At 35.0% G+C, this 23,913-nt stretch overlaps 1 protein-coding gene across 2 annotated transcripts in view; it reads right to left on the bottom strand.

Moving 5' to 3' along the window:
- Positions 1 to 23,913, bottom strand: part of ULK4 (unc-51 like kinase 4) — a 250,325-nt gene that overhangs the window by 159,182 nt on the left and 67,230 nt on the right. For both annotated transcript variants that reach the window (XM_026081949.1, XM_026081950.1), the window contains 6 exons: positions 18,487 to 18,614; positions 9,051 to 9,184; positions 5,434 to 5,555; positions 5,042 to 5,098; positions 1,645 to 1,696; positions 1,460 to 1,554 (listed from right to left, as the gene is read on the bottom strand). In XM_026081949.1, coding sequence (XP_025937734.1) covers positions 1,460 to 1,554; positions 1,645 to 1,696; positions 5,042 to 5,098; positions 5,434 to 5,555; positions 9,051 to 9,184; positions 18,487 to 18,614 — 588 coding nt within the window. The remainder of the gene's footprint in view (positions 1 to 1,459; positions 1,555 to 1,644; positions 1,697 to 5,041; positions 5,099 to 5,433; positions 5,556 to 9,050; positions 9,185 to 18,486; positions 18,615 to 23,913) is intronic.

Below are 23,913 nucleotides of genomic sequence, written 5' to 3'. Positions count from 1 at the left end.
GCACTCCAGTCATGCGAGCTATCCCACCATGTCTCTGTAATGGCAATGAGATCATGGCCCTGCGACTGCACACAGATCTCTAGTTCTTCCTGTTTCTTCCCCAAGCTGCGTGCATTGGTGTACAGGCACTTCAGACACTTCAGAGAGGTATCCAAGCATTCTGATTTCTTAGAAGGGGTGTAAGAGGTTTCCCCATAGTCTTGTCTTGTAGTTACTTCTTTGGCTGCATTCAATTGCTTGAGGTATCCTCGCTTGAGCCCTGTTTTGCTGACTGCATGGTCTCTATTACTCTTTCCTTCCCCATCTTTCATAGTTTAAAGCCCTGACAAACAATGTGGTGAAATTTTCACTAATACATAGCGACATACTTACTTTAAGGTATGAGCAACATACTTGCTTTCATATTTTACATGAAAATCATTTTTAAGAACTGCTATTTCTAAACCTTAGGCAAACAGCCTTCTCATTCTCTTTGTAACTCCTCAACTAGTGTGGCATAATGGTCTGTGATTATCTGTGATCCTCCCTGCCGTGGGGTAAACAGCGGATACAAAGGGTGATTTGAGGTCTGATGCCCATGCTGGTGAGGGGTGAGACAACGCCCAGGGCGAGGCGGAGGTCCCACCACTCGACATTGCTCTACCCAAAACGACACCTGGGGCGAAGCGGGAGTCTTGCAGCCTGGTGTTGTTGATAGGGGCAAAAGAAAAAAAAGGCCAGCAGCCATTGACACCCTCTGCTGAGCTCGACAAGGACCAAACATCCCACAGTGTTTGACTCGGCCCCACCTCGCCAAGAGTATAAATTCAGTGCATAAACGATCCTCCATTTCGAGGACGAGAACACCAACCTACGGACGGGTCGATGGGCCTGGACCTCTCTCCTCCCCAAAACAGGGACGCCTTTTTGGTAAGGTCTGCGCCTCCGACAACGTCGGACGTTAGCCCGGGAAAAATACCATTGTTGAAAGCGCTTAATTATCAGTTTGAGCTCAGAAAAAGTAGAATTTGTTGCAGTAAGTGCATTTATCACCGGCAATCCTGAACCTGTTGATCTGTCGCTTTAATAAATTGTCTATTTTGATCAACTTTGCGAACCTGACTCAGTGAAAGTCCTTTTGAGGAGGGCTCTGGCAGGTAAAGCTGATTACCAAATTATTGTTCAGCTTTGTGAACCTGACCCAGTGAAAGCCCTTTTGAGGAGGGCTCTGGCAGGCAAAGTTGATTACCCCTTGTCCTCCCTTCATGTGACAGTAACAACTAGATGTAGTAAACTGAGTCTGAATGTCTCTCTTTGAAAATTAAATCTCTCTATAAACAAAAAAGATTTTTCCTGTCAAATAGAACCATAATACATTTTAAGCCATAATTCAAACAGCTTCTAAATCTTCAAAACATTCCATTTATCAATGGAATTCAGCCAATTAGCCTGTAACTGTTTAATTTGTTGCCAGACTTACTGTCAAGCGATGGATTGTCAACAAGACAGGATGCTGTGTTACTGCTTCAAATGTTGATAAAGCAGTCTTAATCAATTCTTCTGATGCAGCTTGCCCTATTGGTAGAAATCGTTATATTTCTTTATAAAATGCTACACTTCTAACGCCTACATATAAAAATACAGCAGTATCATAGATTATCTTACCTATTGCTCCATCCAAATTTGTTTCTCCTGAATCTATAGATCTGATAAAATTCTACAGAAAAAAGAAGTATTTATGCACAAACACTTTAAAAACAAAAAGTAAGAAGTGCTATGCATTTTTAACAGTTCTATGTAATCATTGAATAATAGCAATATAAAATTCTTTAAGAGACTGTATAAACACAAAATGTAAATGTACCTAAACACAGGAAACATTCTCATAATTATTAAGGTATGAAAGACTGAAAGCAGTTGCTATAACAGTTTTGTAAGTGTGTAGTGCTGCTGGACACTTAAAAGTAGGGTACAGTAAGTACTCTGACTAATGTCAGGAATGATAACATTTCCAGCTAAACAGGCAGTAATTAAATGGCTGACTTTTCTGTTAACAGAAAACTGTGTTTTCTAAAAAGACTTTGAACTTTCTTGGATATAGTTATGTTAAAACAACTCATTAAAAAGACCAAAGACCCTCCAGAAAATGCAATTTTCTGTTATTTGCACCATCTTTTTGATCTCCATGCATAACAGATACATTCACATGCAGAAGTACATGCAAAAAGGCATACCCTTCTGCTAAAAATCACCTAAATAAGTAATCATTCTGAGGAACAGGGACAATGAAATATTAAAAATCTGGGATAAGAAAATATTACACTATTATACCCATTAGTCTTTTGCCTTTTAATTTTGTTTTCACTTGTCTGATTTCACTCCTGTGCATAGCTGTTTATTACACGGGGAATGCAAAAGACGTTATTGACAATTGCTACAGAGGAATAATTCTCAACAGAATTTTTAAAATGCTCTTATTTACTAATGCAGTATTTAATAGAGAAGTTACTATGGATAACATCTTTCTGATTTTCAATTGCAAGCATATTTCTATTTATTTATGTGATAAAAAGCATTAAGCAAATGACACTTCTGAAATTGTTTCATATTTCATTGTCAATTGCAATTTTGTTATTATATTTTAAATTGGCAGAAGAGCCTACACAGGTTACCTTTTTCTCAGTATATGAGAAATATCTAAATAGTTCTTCTCTAATCAAAAATAATATATTTCATAATTTAAAAATATTTCAGAGGCAGTCATAAAAACCAATTGCTTCTATAAAAAAGCAATTATCATTTTGTCTCCCTGCTCATTTTAAGAAAGCTAGTTTTAATTTAATTAATTTGTGTTAGAGTAGAGTAAATTATTTTGTTTGCTCATTTAAGACAGTTTTACATCTAACCATAGTGTCAAGACCAATCTATACATATATCTGTTCTTCCTTGAGCAACGGAGGGGAATGGTGTGCATATTCCACTTTGGGTGAGTTTGTCTGCTATGCACTCAACTAGTAACTACTGTTAGCTGTGCCTTTGGGGCAGAGCATGTGTCCTCCTTGTCTTTCTATTCACAGCTGAAAACATAAAAGGGAAGGACTGTCCCAACTCCATCTCAATTTCTTTGCGTTAGAGTACTGAGGATAATAATGATGATGGAAACAATTTTAAAGCAGCAAGAAAAAAATAAGTTATTTCTCAGAGAACAACAGCTGCAGGAAAACAATTACCTTTTTCCTTCCAGATATCAAGCACGCATCTTTCCACTCCTAATCATTTCTCATTCTTAAGAATAAGTCTTTGGAATAAATCAGAAAAAGCGCTGAAAGACTGACTTTACAAAGTCTTAGAAGCCTCGATTATATCATAGTACTTCCAAAAAGTACGAGCTGATGATCAAATGTACTTTTGTAGATGTCAGTGGGAATGCTGCTAAACAAACAACCCCAGAGTAGACTGTTCCTTGGCAGAATGGATAGCTGCTCTTCCAGAGGCATTACATTAGTCACATCACAACAAACAGTTACATAAAATGAACTCTAATTTGATAGGCACTGTTCAGATACTATTTCCCCCTTTTTATGCATAAATTGAAGTAGACTACGCAAGTCCCTGAATTGCCTTGTTCTATGGATATTAAAAGGACAAGATGCAGGAAATATTCAGCAGGAGCTTTCTAAAGGGCTTCGCTACCCATTAGCTATAATAAGAGATACAAATCAAACTTTTTTTTTCAAATCTATCCTCAGTAATAAATATATATTGTTATTATACATTACTTTTGTAGCCTAAAAGTCACAACTATTTTGTAGGGAGACAGGATTCAAACGGGGATGCTAACCCATTTCTGAAAAAGTACAAAATCTCAATATCACAAAATCTAAAATTAACACGTACTGGTAAATCTGCTACAGCTGTTATTAGAGCCAAAGGGACTGGAATATGAACTAACTGGAAGATGACTTCTTCAGTCAGTAGTTCAGGCAAGTTGGAGAAGCATCAAAAGGAAAACGATATTCTACCTGCTCTGCTGTACCTACATTGTTGACAGAAGACTTGCACCTTCTAGAAGGTTGATCCAAAAAATAGATCTACTACCTATTTACAAATGTTTTGAAAAGAAAAAGAGTTTGCAATTCAGCTGTTATATTTTTTATTATTTTTTGTTAAATCTAACGCTATTTTTTTCTAAAAATAGTTTGTGGACACTTTCTTTTCAATCACAGGCCAGTAGAGCTAAATTAAACCCTCATTTTCTTGGAATCAAAAGAGAAGGAAAAAGAGAAGTGAATCTGAACAGTAAACTGTAATCTAGCTGTTTGTGGTGAAGCATTTCTGCATACTATTATGGAAGCAAATACACATGTACTTAAAAGTGTTTGCTTAACACTGACATGTAATTCTTAGAATATGCTTTTTCTCATTTGGCAAGAAGAACTGTTTCTGTAGAAGGAAATTACATTACAACAGTACTACTTCATTTTAACTATACTGTTTTATGGCACACTTAAAATCCCAGTTCGGTTTCTATTGCTAATGCCATAAATAGGTTGTGGATGTTACATGAGACAAGTATATTAGCTCTGCAGCTTATAATATTCAGCTTTTCATCACCTAAATAGAGTGTAAAAGTACTGGCAAGAAGAAAAGATAACAAAAGGAAAGAATACCTTAAACATAGATTAGATTATAATTTATGTTTCATTTCTACTCATGACTTCATCTTAGAAATCAAGAAAGAATATTGTGTATAATTCAGAGTTAAGCTTTCCTACGGTAAAATAAAGCACAAAGGAAATTCTCAATTTATCAGACTTGTGCAAAGTTTCTCTATACTTGAACACAGGATAGCATATTTTCCCTTTGACCCAATCTATTACTATAGAAAACATTTTATGATAATATACACAATTTTTAATAGAAGCTAAAAGGTTATATTTAGAATAATATTCAATTTCTCTGATTTATAAATTTAATGTAATTACATTAAAATAATTCTCCAAACTGTATGTATATGCATTTTTTCTAAATAAAATTTAATTTAACAAAAGGTTTTACTCACAAGTAAGGTCCCATAGTTGAAAAGAAACTCCTCTGTTACTATCTGGGGACGAAATACCTATTTGAATTTAACAAAAGTTTTTAAAAAATTACAATAAATGCATATCTTACGACCAGAAAAAGTAAAACATGTTTTTCACATCTATATTAAAAAAAAAAGGGGTGGGGGGACAAAATATTTACTTGCTTCTATCATCAGGCTTGCCTTACAAAATGCAAAAATAAGGTTTACATCTTTAATGCCGTTACTTAGCTGGAATACTCACTGACATAATTCTACATTAAGAAAAGATGTACTTGGTCCATGCTGATTACAATCAGCAGAAATTGCATTTTGGGAAATTGCAACAGTTTAGGTTTTTTGTTTAACAATTTCTGAAAAGAAAAATCTACCTGGGATGTCACAAGATGGAGCACTACAGGCATCATGGGAAGGCACATCTTCAGCTGTTTGGCCTGAACTGTTGATGGGTGTTTACGCCCAGAGACATTAGTTAAGGCACTGAGAATGTCACCTGCAGAAAATAACATTTCAGAATGAGCTAACATAATTGGTTTACTAAACAAAAGCAAATGACAAAGTATCTGTGTTCCACATTCAATCCCACCTTCTCCCTCCTGCTGAAACTAGTGTTCATGTGACTGCACATATACCAGGGACCTGATCCAACACTTTTCTAGTTTAATTTTCAGCCAGGTCCATTTTCTGCTCCAGATACACGGACAGATGCACAAATGCTACCTCTAGTAAAAGGGTGAGGATACAAACATAAGGCAGATGCAGAAGGAAAGATGAAACTACCCCTTACAGCAGGGTGAACCTATACTGGCTTTGAGTGGCTACATGAGCATGGAATTTCAAACACTCTTGAAATGCTGTGGCCACAATTCTATTTCCAGTGAAATCAAAGGCAAAATTCTCATGGCTTAGCTGTCAAGGAGCTTCACCATTATTGGATCACACAGTGTTCAAGAAGTTCACTTTTCCTGCAGCACAGTACAGTCAGAACAAAAAACAAACAAACAAACATCCTCCCCCCTTCCAGAATCCCCCCACCAGCCACACACACACACACACACACACACACACACACAGCTTTAAGAATGACAGAAGTTATCTAAAGCAACAGGAATACTCATGTTTCCATGGAACAAATAAAGAGGCAGCAGCAGGTCAATGAGAGAACTTAAGTTACCTTTGAAACAAACCTCAGACACAATAATGAGGGAACAAAATTCTCATTACAATAGTGAAAACTGTACTCCAAACTACAAGAGGCATAAAAAAAATAAATAAAATAATCAAGGAACATTATGCTGAGTCTGTGTTACATTAATTATTGTCTCAGAAAACAAGACGCCTTCTGCATGGGATTAAAATGGAAGAAGCGGGAGACAAGCGGTAGCTCACATGCAAAAAAAGGAAAATTCAATCCTTATAGCTTGAAAATATTAAAAGCCAAATCTTGTCCTTGAAAGAGCACTTACTACATATCTTCCCTAAAGAGAGGGCTTCACAAAACTGTAAAAAGCAAATTAAATGGACATTAAACAAATAAAGGACTTGATTCAGTATTTTATACAATCTTCATGCCAGAACAGACCCTTCCTTACAAAGTAAGTCACCGAGCTTATTCATGTTGAATAACACCAGTGCTTTTCTTCTCCTCCCATGCAGTTCAATTTTCACATAAGCAGGATTGACAGAGCCTGGCACTAAATTAGACTGTAAAAATACCTAGGCTTAAAGATTTGACTCATTCTACAAACTGCTCAAGAAAAAGAAGGCGCTACTTAAAATTTTCCAAATACATGAGACAAAATATTATCCTTTCATCAACACGCTTCTGTGTTGAATTAATAACAACGCTGTAATTTACCAACACCTATTAGTGGTTAACAGCAGATACTCAAATCAGGTCAACCTCCTACCCTCTTTCTATATTTTAAGCTGTATATAATCATCACTTTTGCCAATTTTCCAACTGATAGACAGACATGGTTACTTCAGTTTTTAGTATGATCTAAGCCATGTATATTTATTTCATAAAAATGGGTTAATTATTATAAATACAGAAGTAAAAATCACTTACCTAAGATAACTGAAAACTTTTAAAGTTATTCACCAGATTATCAATATATTTTCATTTATTGAAATACATCTTTAAGGCCAATTTCTATTTTCTGTTTTTTAATCTATTTAGTTTATAGCTACATCTGGTGGAAGAAGATGGGATCAGTAAGATGCTTAAACAAATGCATATTAAAAGCTAGCTAGAAATAATTTCTAATTCAACAGTGAAACTGCTTTTAAGTGTTCCACTTTGCAAATCTGGTCATTTTTCTTAGGAGACCATAACTTTTACCCCCTCAAGAAGAATGTGTTCCTTCATCATACTCACAGTAATAAAAAGAAAAAGGCTTCTGACAAATATGGACAGATCAAGTTAATCTTGATAGAAACAATCAAAACACAAATCTAGCTTGGAAAGGAAAACAAAGTGTAAAATTTACACTTGCTGTATCAGTTGTCCAAACAATGCCATTAAAGCTGTATATCAGTAGTAAAAAAAAAAAAACAGCAGAACCCATGTTAAAGAAATTAATGCATTATTTTTTGTAATGATAACAACTATATATTCGATTTAGAGCACTTTCGGATCCTGAGGAATCTAACAGGGCCTACTGTGTTAGATGTATACAGTATATATAGACAGTAAGAGGCTAACATCTGCCTCAAAACTTTTATAGCTTGAAGCCTCCAAATCCTGAAACATGCCCAATATGTGGACCTGATATTAGTTAGAAAAAAAGAACCACATATTTGCAGCAAGGCAAAATTTGCCTTGTCATAATAAGTAAAGTTTCTTTTAAAATGGCAGCATAACATTTAGGTCTACTGACCTTTGCAGTGCTACCATTTCTTTTTCAATATTCTAGCAATAATTTATATCCAATGAGAAATATCAGATATCATCTCTTAAGTAGATAATTTTATGAAAATAATTTTGTAATTTAAGGACAAATCATACACAGCAGGGTCTTACTCCCTTTCTCTTCTTAAGGACTCTCAGCATTTCCTCCTTCGTCTTCCCATTTACCTTTCTCCCTCTACTCTTTCTCTGTTAAAACTGGGGAGTTTTAAAACTATCATTTTTCCCCACATATCATATAGCACATTTTTTTTCCAATATAGACAATCCCACCATTTTTATTTCTCTGGGGTCATTTTTGTGACATCGCTTTTGTTCTATACCAACAGTATGTTCACATCTTGCCAATAGACTCTCATTAATTTTTCAATATTCTATTATTTTTGTTTAAATGGCCAAAACTCTCATCCTGCTTCATCATCGCTTTATTGTCTCAAATTCTCAAACTAATTTCTTTCTACTTCAGCTTCTTCACTAGTTGCCCAATCAGTCCAAATTATCCCCTGTAACACTCAAGTTTTGTCATATTCACACACGTCTTTCACTGCTCCTTCTACCGGTCCTCTCTTCCCCAGTGTCTCATCCAACTATGAAGGGTCTGAGCATATTCAAGGACAACAGAAATTTAGCTGCTAAACCCGAGCAAATTTCTATTTGAACGTGCATGACCTGTACAAATTTTCAAGTAGCTCTTCATCTTTTCAAAGGCTCCAATACTAGTAAAATTTGTGCAGATTTTCATCAAACTGGCCAAATGCCTTCTCAGCAAGTTTCAGCAAAATAGTCATTGTGCCAAAGATAACACATCTCGTACACCTGGGTCTCAGTCCCGACGGAGCTGTTGGGGCTTACCATCCAACAAATGCTAAGCATCAATACAGGAAATCATGCATTCAAGATTCCAATACAAAAGTATCTGATCATGACATAACCAAGAAACTTAGTGAAGCTGGTGTCATGCAAACTTTATGTAATCAGAAAATACCATCTTTCCACCTTTATATGTAGGGAGATATTTAAGTATTTCTCAAGGAAGTAAGAAAAGGCAAGATTTGTTCAGTAACCAACTCAATTTACCTAGAATTCCTGGCAGTTTCTGTACAATGTGATAGATGAGAAGATCCAGGCATTTTGACAGGTATTCATTGCTGCTTTGCTGCTCTTTTCCTGGTGTGGCCTTTCTGCTGTCTCTTTCAATATACATCACGAGTCTACGTTTAAGCAAGGGCAAAACATTACCTCTCATAAGAAAAAAATAATACTATATCTCAAAAATACTACTAAAGCAGACATTTCCAGTATCTGTAGTTACAATCAAGATGTAATTTTGTTGAAACTTTGGATTTTCCCTTTTGAATAAATCAATTTTAAAAATAACACAAATTACCATGACATGGAACAACAGTCAAAAAACCTTACTAGTTTAAATGAATATATGATGTTAACATATGGAGTGAATCCCTCCTCAGACTTAGACAGGGAGAGACTAATTTTAAAATCCACTTTATTTTGAAACTTATGACCAATATACAAAATACAAGCAAAGATTAAAGACAACTTTTTCCAACATGTAAGAATTCCAAAAGCAAGTATAGTTTAAGTAACAAGCAATCAAACTTTCAATCCAGAAAAAAAGAAAAATTCTTATTACAGCCTATTATTGTCAGCACAAGTAAGAATGGCAATACTGAAAGAGATCCAAAGTCTAACTAGCCTTATATCCTTTCTCTGGTAATTAGATGTTCAAGATTTCTCAAGACAAACTCTCTGCTTACATTCTAACTGATACATGCTGTATAGCTATACTATTCTGCATAATAGCATTTTTCGGAGTAAGCTATAGTAGCTGATTTATTAGTCATTGGTGAACTTGCAAGAGATTGCTTTAAAAATACACCTATAACAGAATGCTTCAGGCAATGTTTAAAAATGCTCTTTTGCATAGACAGGAGGCCCTTTAGGGGCCTAATATTGACATCTTTGTTTCAGATTCAAATTCCCTGGGTGTGCAGTGCACAGAGCCATCAGTCACTGGTGAGCGAGATCCGTGCTCTGGATTTTAAGAACATACTTCAGTACTATCCCTTTTCTTACATGTCCTTAAAAATCAACACTCTTTCCTACAAGTATGAAAATAACTGACAAACCGTTTCAAGTGTATGCAACAGAACTGCAGGACTCAAACAGAAACTTTTATCCTAGCAGGTGTGTATTTCCATCATAAAGCTGACATACTCAATGAAATAAGAATTACACAGGAACATATTTCACAGGATTAGGCCTCTAAACAACACGTGAATATTATGGAATACCACAACTCACCGGCTCCTTCCTGAACCGTGCTACAGAGACAAGAATAGAGATAAACCAAATAGCCTGTCCAGTAACTACCTTCCACATCTGCAATAGTCCAGAGGCAACACATTCAGCTGCATTTCCCACAGACTATATGGACATCTTCTGTTTTTTCTATCTCTGGAAATTGTATTCAATTAAAAGGAATTTTGATGTGTGTGGTAGATGAGAACTATTGAAAACCTGACTATACCCTTTAATCTTACTCTTAGAAGCTTTAAGGTTTTTTAAAAATATATAAAATGGAATAATTTAAATTAAAATCATATAAAGCTCTCTAGCTTTTCCAGACAACCATGCAATTTTTTACCCCTAAAACTGTTTAGCTATGAATAAAAATGTAACAAAAGATCTGGAGTTTGTACTTGGTTTTTTTTTCCGTTAAGAGAACAGTCTTGCCATTTAACAAACATCTCATTTTATAGAGGAATAAGCTTTGATTAGGTTATATTTTACTTAAAATAGGCTGAATAGACTTCAGCATGACTGATTTTACTGCTGGGGGAAGAGTTTGTTTTTTTAAAGGCATGTTCTATTAGGTAATCACATTTGAGAAACATCCAAAGTGTGTTTACTTGTTCTGAAAGAGGAAAGATAAAAAGTTTATGTAAATTCCTGAGTTCTCTCTTTGTGCTGTCCTTCCCTTCTTATACAGATTTTCTAAAATTATGCACAACTACTTTTTTCCTGATAGTACTGTTCAACTAAACATTGTCATAAGAAAACTGTATAAAACTATATATAGTCAGGACAGCATTAGCATCTCTGTTGTCCTGGACAAATTGCTCAGTCATTTGTAGAATTATTCATCAGCTGCTTTATTGCCTCAAGAATCTCACTGTTCTGGTTAATAGGCCAAATTGGGCTTACAGAAATACCACTTTTATTCAATTCATGTAATAGACGTCTTAATAACACATGAACAAAATATGTAGGCATTATTAAAAGTAAGTTAAACATGATGAGGAATTAACCACTCTCTAAGAAGCTGAGTTCAATTTAAAAAAATCTTCTTCCAATATCTGTATTGGATGATATGGCCATCAGTGAGTTTGTATGCAAAAAAACCCAAACAATCCAAGTTTTCAGCATCTTTATTCTTTGCATGCTAGTAAATTCACAAGTATTTTATAAATGCTTAACACCACATCATTCCTTAATCGTTTGTTCTATATGTACCACTGTAAAAGACTGAGGATTATAATTTCTGGCAAGTTTGAACTATTTCATTTCTTAACTTTTATATGACAACAATTGCTCTGTTCTATGCAAAGTAGTTGCAGATTAAAGAATTATGGTATGTCTTTGATAATCTAATAAAGTTTCCAAAGAAACCAAAGCTTTCAACAGATTGAAGTTGTATATTTTTAAGAACAACTACATTATTAATACTTGCCAACACTTCAGAACTGGGTATGTGGATTTATATTCTTAGGTCATATTTAGCCACTTCACTTCAAAAAAAATTTTTTTTAAGTGCTGAGCACCATCAGTTTTCATTAAATCCTGGAGAATAACTCCCTTTTTAATTCGACCAGAGAAATTTTAGACAATGGTAGAACATCAGTTTTACATCTTTCTCCACTAGTCTTATTTATGATCAGGAAACAGTTCATACAAGCTTTATTTTAGCATTTGCTTACTTTAAAATAACAACAATAAGAATTTAAAACAATATTATTAAACAGTAGTAATTTAAATAATAACAATAATTAAATAACAATAATTTCTCTCTTAAGAGTCAGTCTACTGGAGTTTTCATTTTAGTCAATCTACCACAACGTGTACCACACAGATGCACTGCTTCGCAAAGTATGGAAGTAGTCTGGAAGCAATTAACTCCTCTTTGAAGAGCCTTGCTCTGTATTTACGGCATTCTTTGCAACTTACTGCATCAACATTTTTTATTCTCATTTAAAAAAAGGTAATCTATGTATATTCAGATTGGGAGTGAAGCTTACAGAACTAAGAATGTTAGTTGGCCTTTGAAACTGAGGAGACAATGACAGAAACTGCTTGTGTGCGACAGAGAAATTAGTAATTCAAACATCAGAAGTCAGAGAGTAGTAAAAAAAGTGAGGGCTTAGAAATAAAATTTGCTGCCTAAGTTATGAGCAAAACCCTATCAGCAACTATGAGTTCCTTTCCAAAGTTCTTCCTAACAGCTCCATTTTCGTTTCAACAGTCTTGAAACAATACAGAGCTCACAAAATAAACAGCTCTGTACTGAACTGAACTTAGGCTATGAAAATACCATATGAACTAAATGTTGAATACAAAAATTAAAATATTAAATTACTCATAGTGTTATAAATTATTTTTACTTCATAAAAAAGCATGGAAATTATACTGGAAACCGAAAGTGTACTCAAGGAGCATTTCTTCAGTGTGTTCAAAAAAGTGCAGCTCAATAATTAAATAATCTTAAAAATCAAGAACTAAAAATAACAGCAGAATACTAGTGTAATATACATTATGTAGAAACAGATATGATTGCATAGTATATTATCAAGAAACTCTGACACTGTACTCTGGTCATTCAACAAAAACTTTGAATTTGCAGTTCAACTATATTTCTATGAGAATGTGCATGTCAGACCTTTGCTTTTGTACAAAGGATAAAATTAAAGCTATGACTCTGCTGACATACGCTCCCAGAAATTAAAAATAAGGGATAGGAATTACCCAAGAAGACCCTTACTACTTATTCTTTAATACCAAGGAAACAAAGGTTTTGTATAAGTATTAAGATTTTGTACAATTTGTTGCAAAACTAACATTTTATTCTGCTAGATATAGAGACTTTTAGATAAAAAGAATAATAGAAAAAACACTGGACACCTGAAATACAAACATATGATTGTGCCCCTCTTAATTTTATTACAATGAATCTGATCAATCTTAAAAGTGAAATATCTGAATGCCATCACCATGTATTGAATACTTACCCACACTGGCAATATGGTGGGAAAAACAATTTGCTGGCAAAAAGAACTATTTTAGCAGCAAAGAAATCACCATGTTAAGTTCAACACATAAAATTATGTGTCCTTATTAGCATATAGATGGTTCTATACTTGGAGAGCTTTTGTGGTCCAAAGACACACTGAAGGTCTAGAACCTAGAAGACAGTTCTGAAACAAAATGAAACAGGAATGGTAGAAAATATGCATGATGGAGAGATGTAGAGAGAAAAGGTGAGCATAGGGAGAGGAAGAAAATTGTTTCAGTGAAATAGAGTATATAATCAATCTGACAAGAAGAAATTAAGATTCACCATGAGGAATGACTAGCTGGGAAGGAGATTTGGAGTATATGGGGTAGAGTAAAAGCTAGATTCATCATCACCTATGCACAGAAAACTGTTATCTTAGTAACAGGAATAGCAACTGTATAATGTAAGTGTAACAGAACTGAAAGGATAACAGAGGGCAGTGAGAACTAAGACCTGTATATTAGCTTTGGAGAATTGAGACATTATTGTCTCACTTGTTCTCTCTCAGGACATTTGATGGAAACTCCCTCTCACTTCACTCACTAAAGATGCAAGTTTCTCCAAGTCCCTAGTTGACCACAGTAGCTCAAACAGCAAATGCGTGGAAGAAACCAGGTTACTGCTAAGATGCCATACTGTGAACTGAGTTGAAAGGGCACATTTCTGTTTGGCAGCCTTACTTTAAGGAAAGTAACTTCTGGCAAACAGAGCTGGCAGCAGTAATATCAGAAACAACTAGAACAGCCCAAGCTCATCTCTTGAGTTGATTTTTGCCACCTCGTGCATTCTGTTGCTAAAGGCAGCTCTCTGCTCCCTCCCACTTGTGCCAGCCCCAACAACGGATGAAAGCGAGCATAAGTCAACAATGACATCACATCACAAAAAAGAGAAACAACATACTGGGGAAATACATGCAGAAATGTCATCTATAAGACATGTGAATCAATCCTTTCACTCCACTCACCACTGATAAAACCTTAGTTGCATTACTGTATCCAGTTTTAGGCATCCCATTTCAATAACAATGTGGATCACTGGCAATAACAAGAACGAAAAGGGGTCTTAAACTTTATTTCCCAGTAAATGACTTGCACCTCATCAGTGGCGCACAGTAACATTCAAGGCTCATCAAGACGAGATAAATGGCAGCCTAGCTAGTAAGTCTTTCCATGATGAAGATAAGATCAGAAGATACCAGGAAGAAGCACTGAGAAAAGCTGGAAGAGTGGAGGAAAAAGGAGAGAATTTCAGAGAGTTAACAGCACTGAGTAATGGGAATGATGTCCAATACTTAAAAAGATTAAGAACTACTCACTTATAAAACACGATCAATAGGAAGAAAGAAAAGATCTAGTCAAAGTTCAGAAGACTGTGCAGAGACATGACAAGAGTCTCCAAATACACAGAAGTCGCTGCAAAAGGAAAGGGTCTAAATTGTTTTCTGTGTGTTGCCTGTTCTTAACCTGTAGAAGTGAAATTTCAATGAGATGTCAGCATGAATTTTTAAATGTTAAAAATAGCCAACAATTAGAATACCCAACAAAAGGAGGTTATGGAATCGCCACTAATTTACACTAAAACATTTTTTAAAAAGATATGTAACAGACTTTGACCTGGATCAGAGGAATAGACTCTGTAACCTCTCAAGGTCTCTTTAAGCACTGTTTTCTAAAATTTGTTTGTTCCCTTGTATCAGTGACATTTATCCTCAATTCTTAATTTACATCCTTAAAATCAGTTCTAGGTACCAATAAGGTTCAGCTACAACTTCACCAGCATCAGAATAGGGGAAAGGAATGCATGCCCCTAAGATGACCTGCTGCCAGATGACTGAACTTAAAGCAGGAGGTCTCTCACTGGTAGTCTTCTCTCCTACAGGAGGTTCTTCATTTCACTAAGCTCACAGAGACTGACAGAGCTCCAATAAATGAATAGATGTCTTGCATGTCTGAGCACCTATACAGGCAGTTTGCCCCAACAATTCAAGGACCCGTTTTTAGCCAACCTCTACTAGCAAAAAAGGATGAAGATATCTAAAGCATGTTTAATACAGACATTTTTTTTATTTTATAGAGCTGCAACATTGGGCAGTAGATCACACTAGTTAAAAGGGCCAACACCTATCTCCCCCCCCCCTTTTTTTTTTTTTAAAGTTTGATACAATTTGCTGGGGGTGGGGAGATTCCCCCAAATCACTGATTTGTGTGAGTCATTGTGCCCTCCAGCTTTACATTTCCATGCTTTCCCATTTGATTGAGCACCAAACTTTTCTATTCCTTTTCTCAGTCAAACAGACTAAGTTTCTGGAACAGCCTGACACATAGAAGGCCAGCAGGCCATGCTAGACATGAGATTGTAATAGATCTTTGGGTAATGAATTCTCTTAAAGGGCCTTCTTTTAAGTGTGCAGAAAGTTTAGGTACTGGCATATAAAAGAAATGAACATTAAAAAAATAAGGCAGGATGGGAACAGGTAGTAGGGAAAGCTTTTACTCAAAAGTTACACTTTAACGAAATGTATATAGCTGGAATAAAAATTCAGATGCCTGTATCTATGTTGTTACTTTCAACTGAGCGTTGCAAAAGTCTATAGTAGCCTACCTTGCATAAGTGAATTTCAGCTTCCTTAACCTTCTCTTTTATACATTAAACTGCATATTATCTCCTATTGTTGACTGAGTTTGAACATATAAGAAGACCCCTACATCTATCAGCAATTGTTAATGCCTTCATTGTAATTTCTCAGGCAAATTATTTTCAGTAAAAAAATGCAGTATTTTACCTTAACATGTACTGCAATTTTACTTATCAGACTTGTATTATATTTAAACAAGGAATGTTAAGATCCTCCTTTTTATTCATTAATGAGTTACAAGAAAAACTAATGCAGCAATTACATTGGCACTTATAACATGCTTATTTGATATATAACATGCTGACTTTAAAATAACCATGCTATTCAAAGCAGAACAGCATCATTGGGGCATCTTGGGTTCTGATTAGCAAAGCAATGGCTTTAAACTAAACTGTATCTACCTAGACCCATACCCATTAACTGTCAAGATTAACTGTTTACACTACATCCCATTAGTCTTGAACTGTGGTCAGCACAAGTTGAAACTATATTCTTCACCTTCTGTATTGCAGTCTATAAGCTGTCTGAAGAATAATTTCTTACAGGGACAGAGTGAACCTACTCTAGTTAGCTAATTTTAAAACAATCTTGTTATGCTGCTACTTTTAGCTATTGTTTTAATCAGAAACAACTAAAACTTGAAAATTGCAATTTATTTTTGCTCTTCTGCCTCGTATACAAAGGCTTTTCACTGGGCCAGAAAGCAAGACAACCAAACATGCTGTGGTTCCCATTTTGACTACAAAAATAGTATCTTTAATATTAAGAGATAGCTTTTTGTCTATGAATACATCTATGGTTCTTTCTTCCTCCAAGAACCATACAATGAACAATGCTCTGCCCCTTATGCACTTTCTGACGGGTACAGAACAACACTGCTTCCAAGCTCCTTAGGACAGGAAGTACGTGGTTTTTAATGGCTGTGAACTACTAGCACTGTGCAGGCATTATCAGAGAAAAAAATGCATGACAGTTAATTTGGGAGAATCAATGAACAGAGACTAAGGTGTTTTTTTTTTTTTAATTGATAGTAGTATCACTAACATTATTAATGAAAGCAACAATATAAAGAGCATAACCATGACCGAATAACCACCATGAACTTCACATTGATAAGAGAATTTTCAGAAAGAAATGATCAGATCTCGCAGGCTCTCAAATCTCTCCCAGCCACAATGACTGATTTTTAAAATATTTTTCAGGAAGTCAACTGGTACATATAGGCAGGACTTCCGTCTAGAAAGCTACAGGAAAAATTAGACAAAATTTACACTGAACGGTAGATTGTGACCTACAAGTAGATTCTGAATAAATACTGTTCTGCCTTTGTCTACACCTTTATTTGTATTCCTTTCTCTCTCTTTTTTTTTTTTTTTAAATACATGCTCACAGTGGTCTATCAAAGATGATTTTTCTCTGTAACATCACAAAAAAGCAAGACAGAACTAAGATGGCAATCTTAGTCATCAAGTATAACCATCTGTAGGTGGGGCACACAAATACTACATAAAGCATGCACAGAGAGCAGTTTGTTCCCATTATTTCTATTGAAGACTATTTCATTAACACTCTATTTTTCCTTCAATATTTGTTCCAGAGTCTTCCATACTACTGAGGTCAGCTACATGCCTAAAACACTTCCCTCCCCTGCATTCTCAAAACTAAAATTCTTAAAAGTAAAGTTCTTAAAAGTAAAAGATACACAGAAACAAGAATTGAAACTCTTCCTCCCTATCTAGCTGTTTTGTCTTCACATTTAGCAATACTACTTTTTATTAAAAGCAAGACAAAGTACTCATTTTGTTTCCAGGCTATGTCAAGATCATCTTCAGTCTCTAGCCCTACCCTCAATATACAAAAGTTCCACTTTGCTCTTCTTTCACTTAAACCAAACCACATACAAATTGTATTCCTAACAATTATTATAGTCTTTCCTGCTCCAGATTTGAACCTGATAAGCAGCATCATACTTTTGTTCTTTTTCCATACATTTTTCTCCTTGCTCTTTCTCTTCTCTGAACTTGTTTTTCCTTTAGTTACTGTTTTATTTTCATTTATCTGATTCTTTTCTTCTAGAGCTGTTAGTTCTAGAAAATTGATATTTGTATACGACCCACAAAATATTGTGGCCCTATGCCATGCCCTATGGGTCCTGGCAAAACACCCAAGCCAGTTCCAAAGCAGGAGGCAGTACCGGCACGTCACAGGAGCAAAGCTGTCACATGCCAGAACAGCATCACAACACAGGGAACTGTTAGTTTGCACAGAGCGCTGCAATGGAGCAGTTACAGGCCTTAACTTACATCCCCATAAGACAAGTGACTTCCTCGTGTGAGTAATCATAACCTGGTGACCAAATACAAGAGACAACTCTTTTCTTGATATTCTCATAAAGGGATTCATATTATACAGAAAATAGTTCACTTCTAAAACACTGACTCAAATATATCACATATTTAAAAGCATTTCAGATATGACTTTGGAAATAAACATCACATGTCTAATTATATGTTCTATTATCACCTTACCTTGCTTGACAGCTGAGTAGCAACATCTCCCTGTTATTAATTAAAACTTGTAACAGGACCAGAAAGGCTTTTGCTCGAATGAAAGTTGAAGGACTTTCAAATAAGCGAATAATTGTAGTCACAAAATCCTTGGTGGGAATAAACACAAACACATCAATATTATTTTATGAAAAATAGTTCATTATACTATATTTTATCACTATATACATTTAAAATTTCCTCCTTTTAATTTGCATTGTGTATTGCTAAAGTCCTTTTCAGACCATTTTCATAGCCAAAAATTTCACTAAATAGCACTAAATAAAGGTATTTTGTCCAAGATAGACTGGCCCAATGCAAAGCTGCTTTGTACAACTTCAAGAGCTGCAGCAAGCAAATCTTCTGTACTGTGTCCAGAGAGCTACATAATTCATTATAAAACATGATGGAACTTACAGTTAAAAAGTATTCTTACCTTAAGGATAAACATAGGATATTTTAATATAATTATTTTAAAAGATGACTGATGTGCTTTTAAAATATACATATCACCACAAATTTGATGAAATACTTATCTTTTAATTCCCATATATGCAGGAAGATTAAAAATACCTTTGTCAGATGCAATCATTTATACATCACACCCTAAATTAAACATAAGGTGCTCCAAATGGATGGTAATCCTGTTTCTACCTCCTCTGATTGTACTATTTAATTTTATTTTAGGTTCATGAAGTAAAGAATACCTTTTCAAGGAACTACTCAAATAAGAATGAACTGCAAGCAGTAATGAGCCATGAGTTTCCTCACCCACTGACTGTTCCCCATTCCTAAAAGTCAATTTATAAGATCCTAAGATCCCAGCTAACTCCATCCTCCCTGTAAATATAAATCCAAATGAAATCAACATTTAAAAAGTTTAACAATGATGGTGAGGAAGAGAGAATAACAAACTACTTCACAAAAAATTTCCCTTGGAAAAGTTTAACAATGATTAGCTGACTGACTTCTGAAATTCCAGCTTTTTTCTCTGTTTTGCCCCATATATTGGAAAGATTTTCCTTCTTAATTTCCAGAATGTGGACTGACAGGTGAAAAGATCCGAGATTCACATGTACTGCCTCAACTTCCAAGGGAACAAAACTGAGAATCAGTGGCAAGAAAAAAGAGAACGAGCTGTCATATTGTGAAAGCCAAGTTAGGTATTCTTAGTTGTAAAAAATGTAAGATGATGATCATTTACGCTCTATCCAACAACATAGTATTTCCTGAAGAAACAGAGAAAAAGTGAGAACCATTTGTAGGATTATCTAACTCTGAAGAATAAAAACACCTGCTCCTGATCCATGTTCTTCTTGTAGGAAGACCAGCTGGGCTATATGGGAAATAAATCAATCTCCGAAGATGTCTCTGTTGGCAACAGCAATTATATTTGTGGATCAACTCCCGAACAGAATGCCTCATTCTGGAAACAGAAACCCTACTCCTACTCTCTCCCTCCCCAAAAGATTCAAAATTAAAAAATGAGTCAACTCAACTGACTGTCCAGGAGGCAGACTGAGTACAAACAGCCTCATCAACAGAAACTGCATTTGAACAGCATCTGTACTTGACTTGGATGTAGAGAGAGCGATACTACAGAACTAAGCAGCCACCTACTGTGTACCTGCAAGTTATATACAAAGTTTTAAATCATGCGGTATGATGCACATTTTACATACTAACTACTACTCAAATCCTCTTTTGCTGACAGAATAACTGAAAGAAGGCAACTTCATACTCTTAAAACTGAAAACCAACACTGAATAAAATTTACTAGAGAGAGTTTTGCAACAATTAACTACGCCTTCTTACAGAGGCTGGAAGAGAGAGAACAGGAGGAGTGTAAAAGTTGCATAAGCCATCAGATTTCTCTTAGATTCCATTTTAATGCTGTCTGCAAAAGAGATCAGCACAGACAATAACTACAGAAATCCCAGAGGAATGAATTATTATATATTCTATAACTCTTTTGCTGTATTTTTGTAACTTAGTTCATAAACAAGAGCGTTCTTAATCTCGTGGGTGATTAGCACAGACAATTTAAAGTTCACTGCTTTAAACGTGTCAAAAGATCATGGAGCATGACTTTTAGCTCCTCTAGTGAGAACCTGCAGGGGGGAAATTTCTGAAATATAACCTACTAAAAGCAAAGGCCGAAATTTTAACAGAGTGTTTATTTTTGTACGAAATAACCCAGAACAGCCAAAAAAATTACAATAAGAAACCGTGTAAAGCCTCGCACTTGGAGTAAACACATATATAATGCAACACCCTGCCTGCTAACACTGATAGACCAAGCACAGTGACAACAAAACATGGACACATACAATTCCAAGCCAAAACACAGCTGACTACATCTATTTGTAGTCCTCATGCTCTGGAAAACAAGAATTTTAATATTATTTGTGGGGGTTACCATGAGTTAAGACAACATAGACAATTAAAATTATCTACATCAGACTTATCCAGGAGTCTTTTAATGATCTGGCTTAAGAAATAAATGTGACATTTTCTGTCTGTTTGGGAACTGCAAAACAGCAACAGTTTATCCAAAGAAAGTCTGTAGCACATCTTTGCCGACCTGCAGAACTCGACATATCAGAAAAGCCAAAATTACTGAAATACTCTCTATTACATTAATTATTAATTGTTTCACTGTTATATTGTTCTTCCCTGCCCTGCAACTGTTTGATGCATCCATGGAGACTCTGCAGGCTAAGGACACTCTTTTCATTGCAAGTGAACACGCTGTCTCCTGCAACAAGATCATGGTTTTATACTCAAGATTGTCATATGTTTTAAATTTGCTTTGCTATATTACTGACAAAAAGCAAGGAAATTTTTTATTTTTATTTTTTTTAAAGAAGGGGAAAATAGGTAGACCATTATTTCACTGTACAAGAAACTAAGCTTCCATATCAATTATTTTTTGTATTGCTGTGTATTTTCAAATTTTGTTTTTATGCATTGCAAATACCTCCATAATATTATCTTAAAAGTTAAAAGTTATAAAGATTTTACTGAAGACATTTATACCTCTTATTAATTCATACTGATATTGACAAAAGCGTCAACATCAGAGGTTGCTACTTGCCCATTTTCAGGTAAAAGACAAAGTATCAGGAAAGGTAACTGAAATATGAGAGCAACACTGTAAATGCTTTTTTTTTTTTCCCCCAGTGGCATAATTGGACATGACAGAGATAAAAAGAGACTGTAAATAATAGTCCATGGAAGCAAAGAAACAATGTAATTGTGGCAACCTATTGCTATAACTTTGGCATGGTTTTGGTATGGAAATAAATATGGAGTTCTCAGATTCTTCCTGGTAACATAATCAAAAAAAAATCCACAGAAAACTCAATAAAAATAATTCAGAGTTAGAAATCCTTTTGAAAAGTCTGTTAGCTTGCACCATTTCAGGTCCCGAAGTGCAGGACAGGAGTCTGGGTAAGAGGCATCCTGATCTTCAGGAGCCACATTGCTGAGTCACATGAGGATATGACTTGCAGAAAGAGTGACCAGGACCAACGAGCATCCACACCCAAGTATGACTACAACAGCAGAGACGGTAGCCAGCTCCTGCCTATTGACCCAAGTAGCCCTAAAAACATGCTGGCCATCAGGGTGGATCCAATATGCAGGCTGGTGACTTTCTAGAAGAAGTCAAGCAGGGTTGTTGCATTCAGCAAAGAATTATGAAAATGTTAAATCAAAATGTTATATCAAAAGAAATTACAGTTTCCAACTAATGAAAAAATAGCAGTGGAAAAGAGAATCACAATGAACCTTCGCAGTTCATGAGGGAGAAGTATTACAGATCACAGCAAGATGTGATCTGTAAGTTTTTTGGTTTTTTTTTTTTAGTTAAAAAACAGAATAATTTTACTTATTATTTATTAAAAAAAAAAAAAAAAAAAAAAAAAAAAAAAAAAAAAAAAAAAAAAAAAAAAAAAAAAAAAAAAACTTGTCTGACCTCTGGAAGAACCTAAACACTTTCAAAAAGTTATAGTAGTGGTTTTTACTCATTCACAGATGAACCTTTCCAGACAGATAAAAGTAATCAGCAATGTTACTGGCTACTGCTATAGGGTGCCAAAGATACTTGATTCTGTTTTTTCCCCCCATGCTTTATTTTAAAAATATCATTTCAGCTTTTTTGTTTCCAAGGCAAGAAACAGAAAGGCACTGTATCAGAGGGGTGGGGGGGTAACAGTCCTTTTTAGCTACTGTAATTCTCTGAAGATTTATACAAGTGTAGACCACAAAATTTCATTTCTCCTATTTCTTCTTCAGAATTTTACTTTGTAACTGGTTTTATCTCTGTTCTTCTAACTGGTTTTATTTCTGTTCTTGAAGGGAGTAGAAAACAAGGCCAGATTTAAGTCTTTTGAGCCAAGGGAGTTTCCAGAAATACATACAGAGCTAAATGCCTTCCATGATGAATTTATATCTTTATGCATCTTTTAATATATTGGTTTGCAGTTGTATTAAAAGGATAGTCACAACTTTGTCATTATCTCCTGAATAACACTAAGGTCCTTCTAACTCTTAAGCTGTAGTACACAATAATTCTACAAGAGGAAGAACACTTTGGAGACCTGCACCACGAATTTCTTTTTTCTTTACCTTTCTTCCATTAGGACAGACTTGTGTGATATGCTCACAGAATACTGAAAAGTGCATGGATTATTAACTTCAGCTTTTAGCAAAAAAAAAATATATATATATATATATATATATATATTTTACTACTTGCACTGTGATAGTACCTGGCAGTCCTTACATTTTTAGGTACCATTCAAGAAAATGGAAATCTGGTTTCTGCTTCTGAAATCCTACAATCTAATTTGAGGCACTAACATAGCTGTTCTATGAGATATGGCAGTAGAGCTAGACCCCTTTACCAACATTTCAGAATCTGGTTATTAAAGCACAAGAGTTTTTTAGTTACAGCTTTGAGTATTATTCCTACTCCTGTCACTAGTTTGATATATGCACCTGAAATAACTTCTGTATTTGTCTACACCTCAACCTTCTAATCTGCAAAATTGGAATACTAGTTCACAACACACCTAGGACATTTCATTAAGGATTAAATAGCAATTTTAAACCTACAAAGTTTCAGCCATTACTGTACTGCATTCCAAAATAGTATTTTATATTTTCTATAAGCAGATTGAAGAGTTTCAGAGTTGATTATTTTTAATATAACTCAAAACTTCGATAAAAAATAGTTCATAAGAACTGCAGTATCAGAAAGGGTGTCCTTTTAGCAACGTAAGTCTTATCTAAACAGGGAATTCAGCAAAAATTGTGATTTACCCATTCTTGTTACACATTGTATTCTTTCTCTGGATGTTCAAGTGAATATTTCTTAAATATACTTCTCTGAATCACTAACTC

Source organism: Apteryx rowi, unplaced genomic scaffold (genome assembly GCF_003343035.1).
Source record: "Apteryx rowi isolate R43461 unplaced genomic scaffold, aptRow1 scaffold_562, whole genome shotgun sequence".
In the NCBI taxonomy this organism is placed as follows: domain Eukaryota; kingdom Metazoa; phylum Chordata; class Aves; order Apterygiformes; family Apterygidae; genus Apteryx; species Apteryx rowi.
Note: the sequence above shows the minus strand (reverse complement) of the source record. Positions and strands in the feature narration are given on the sequence as shown.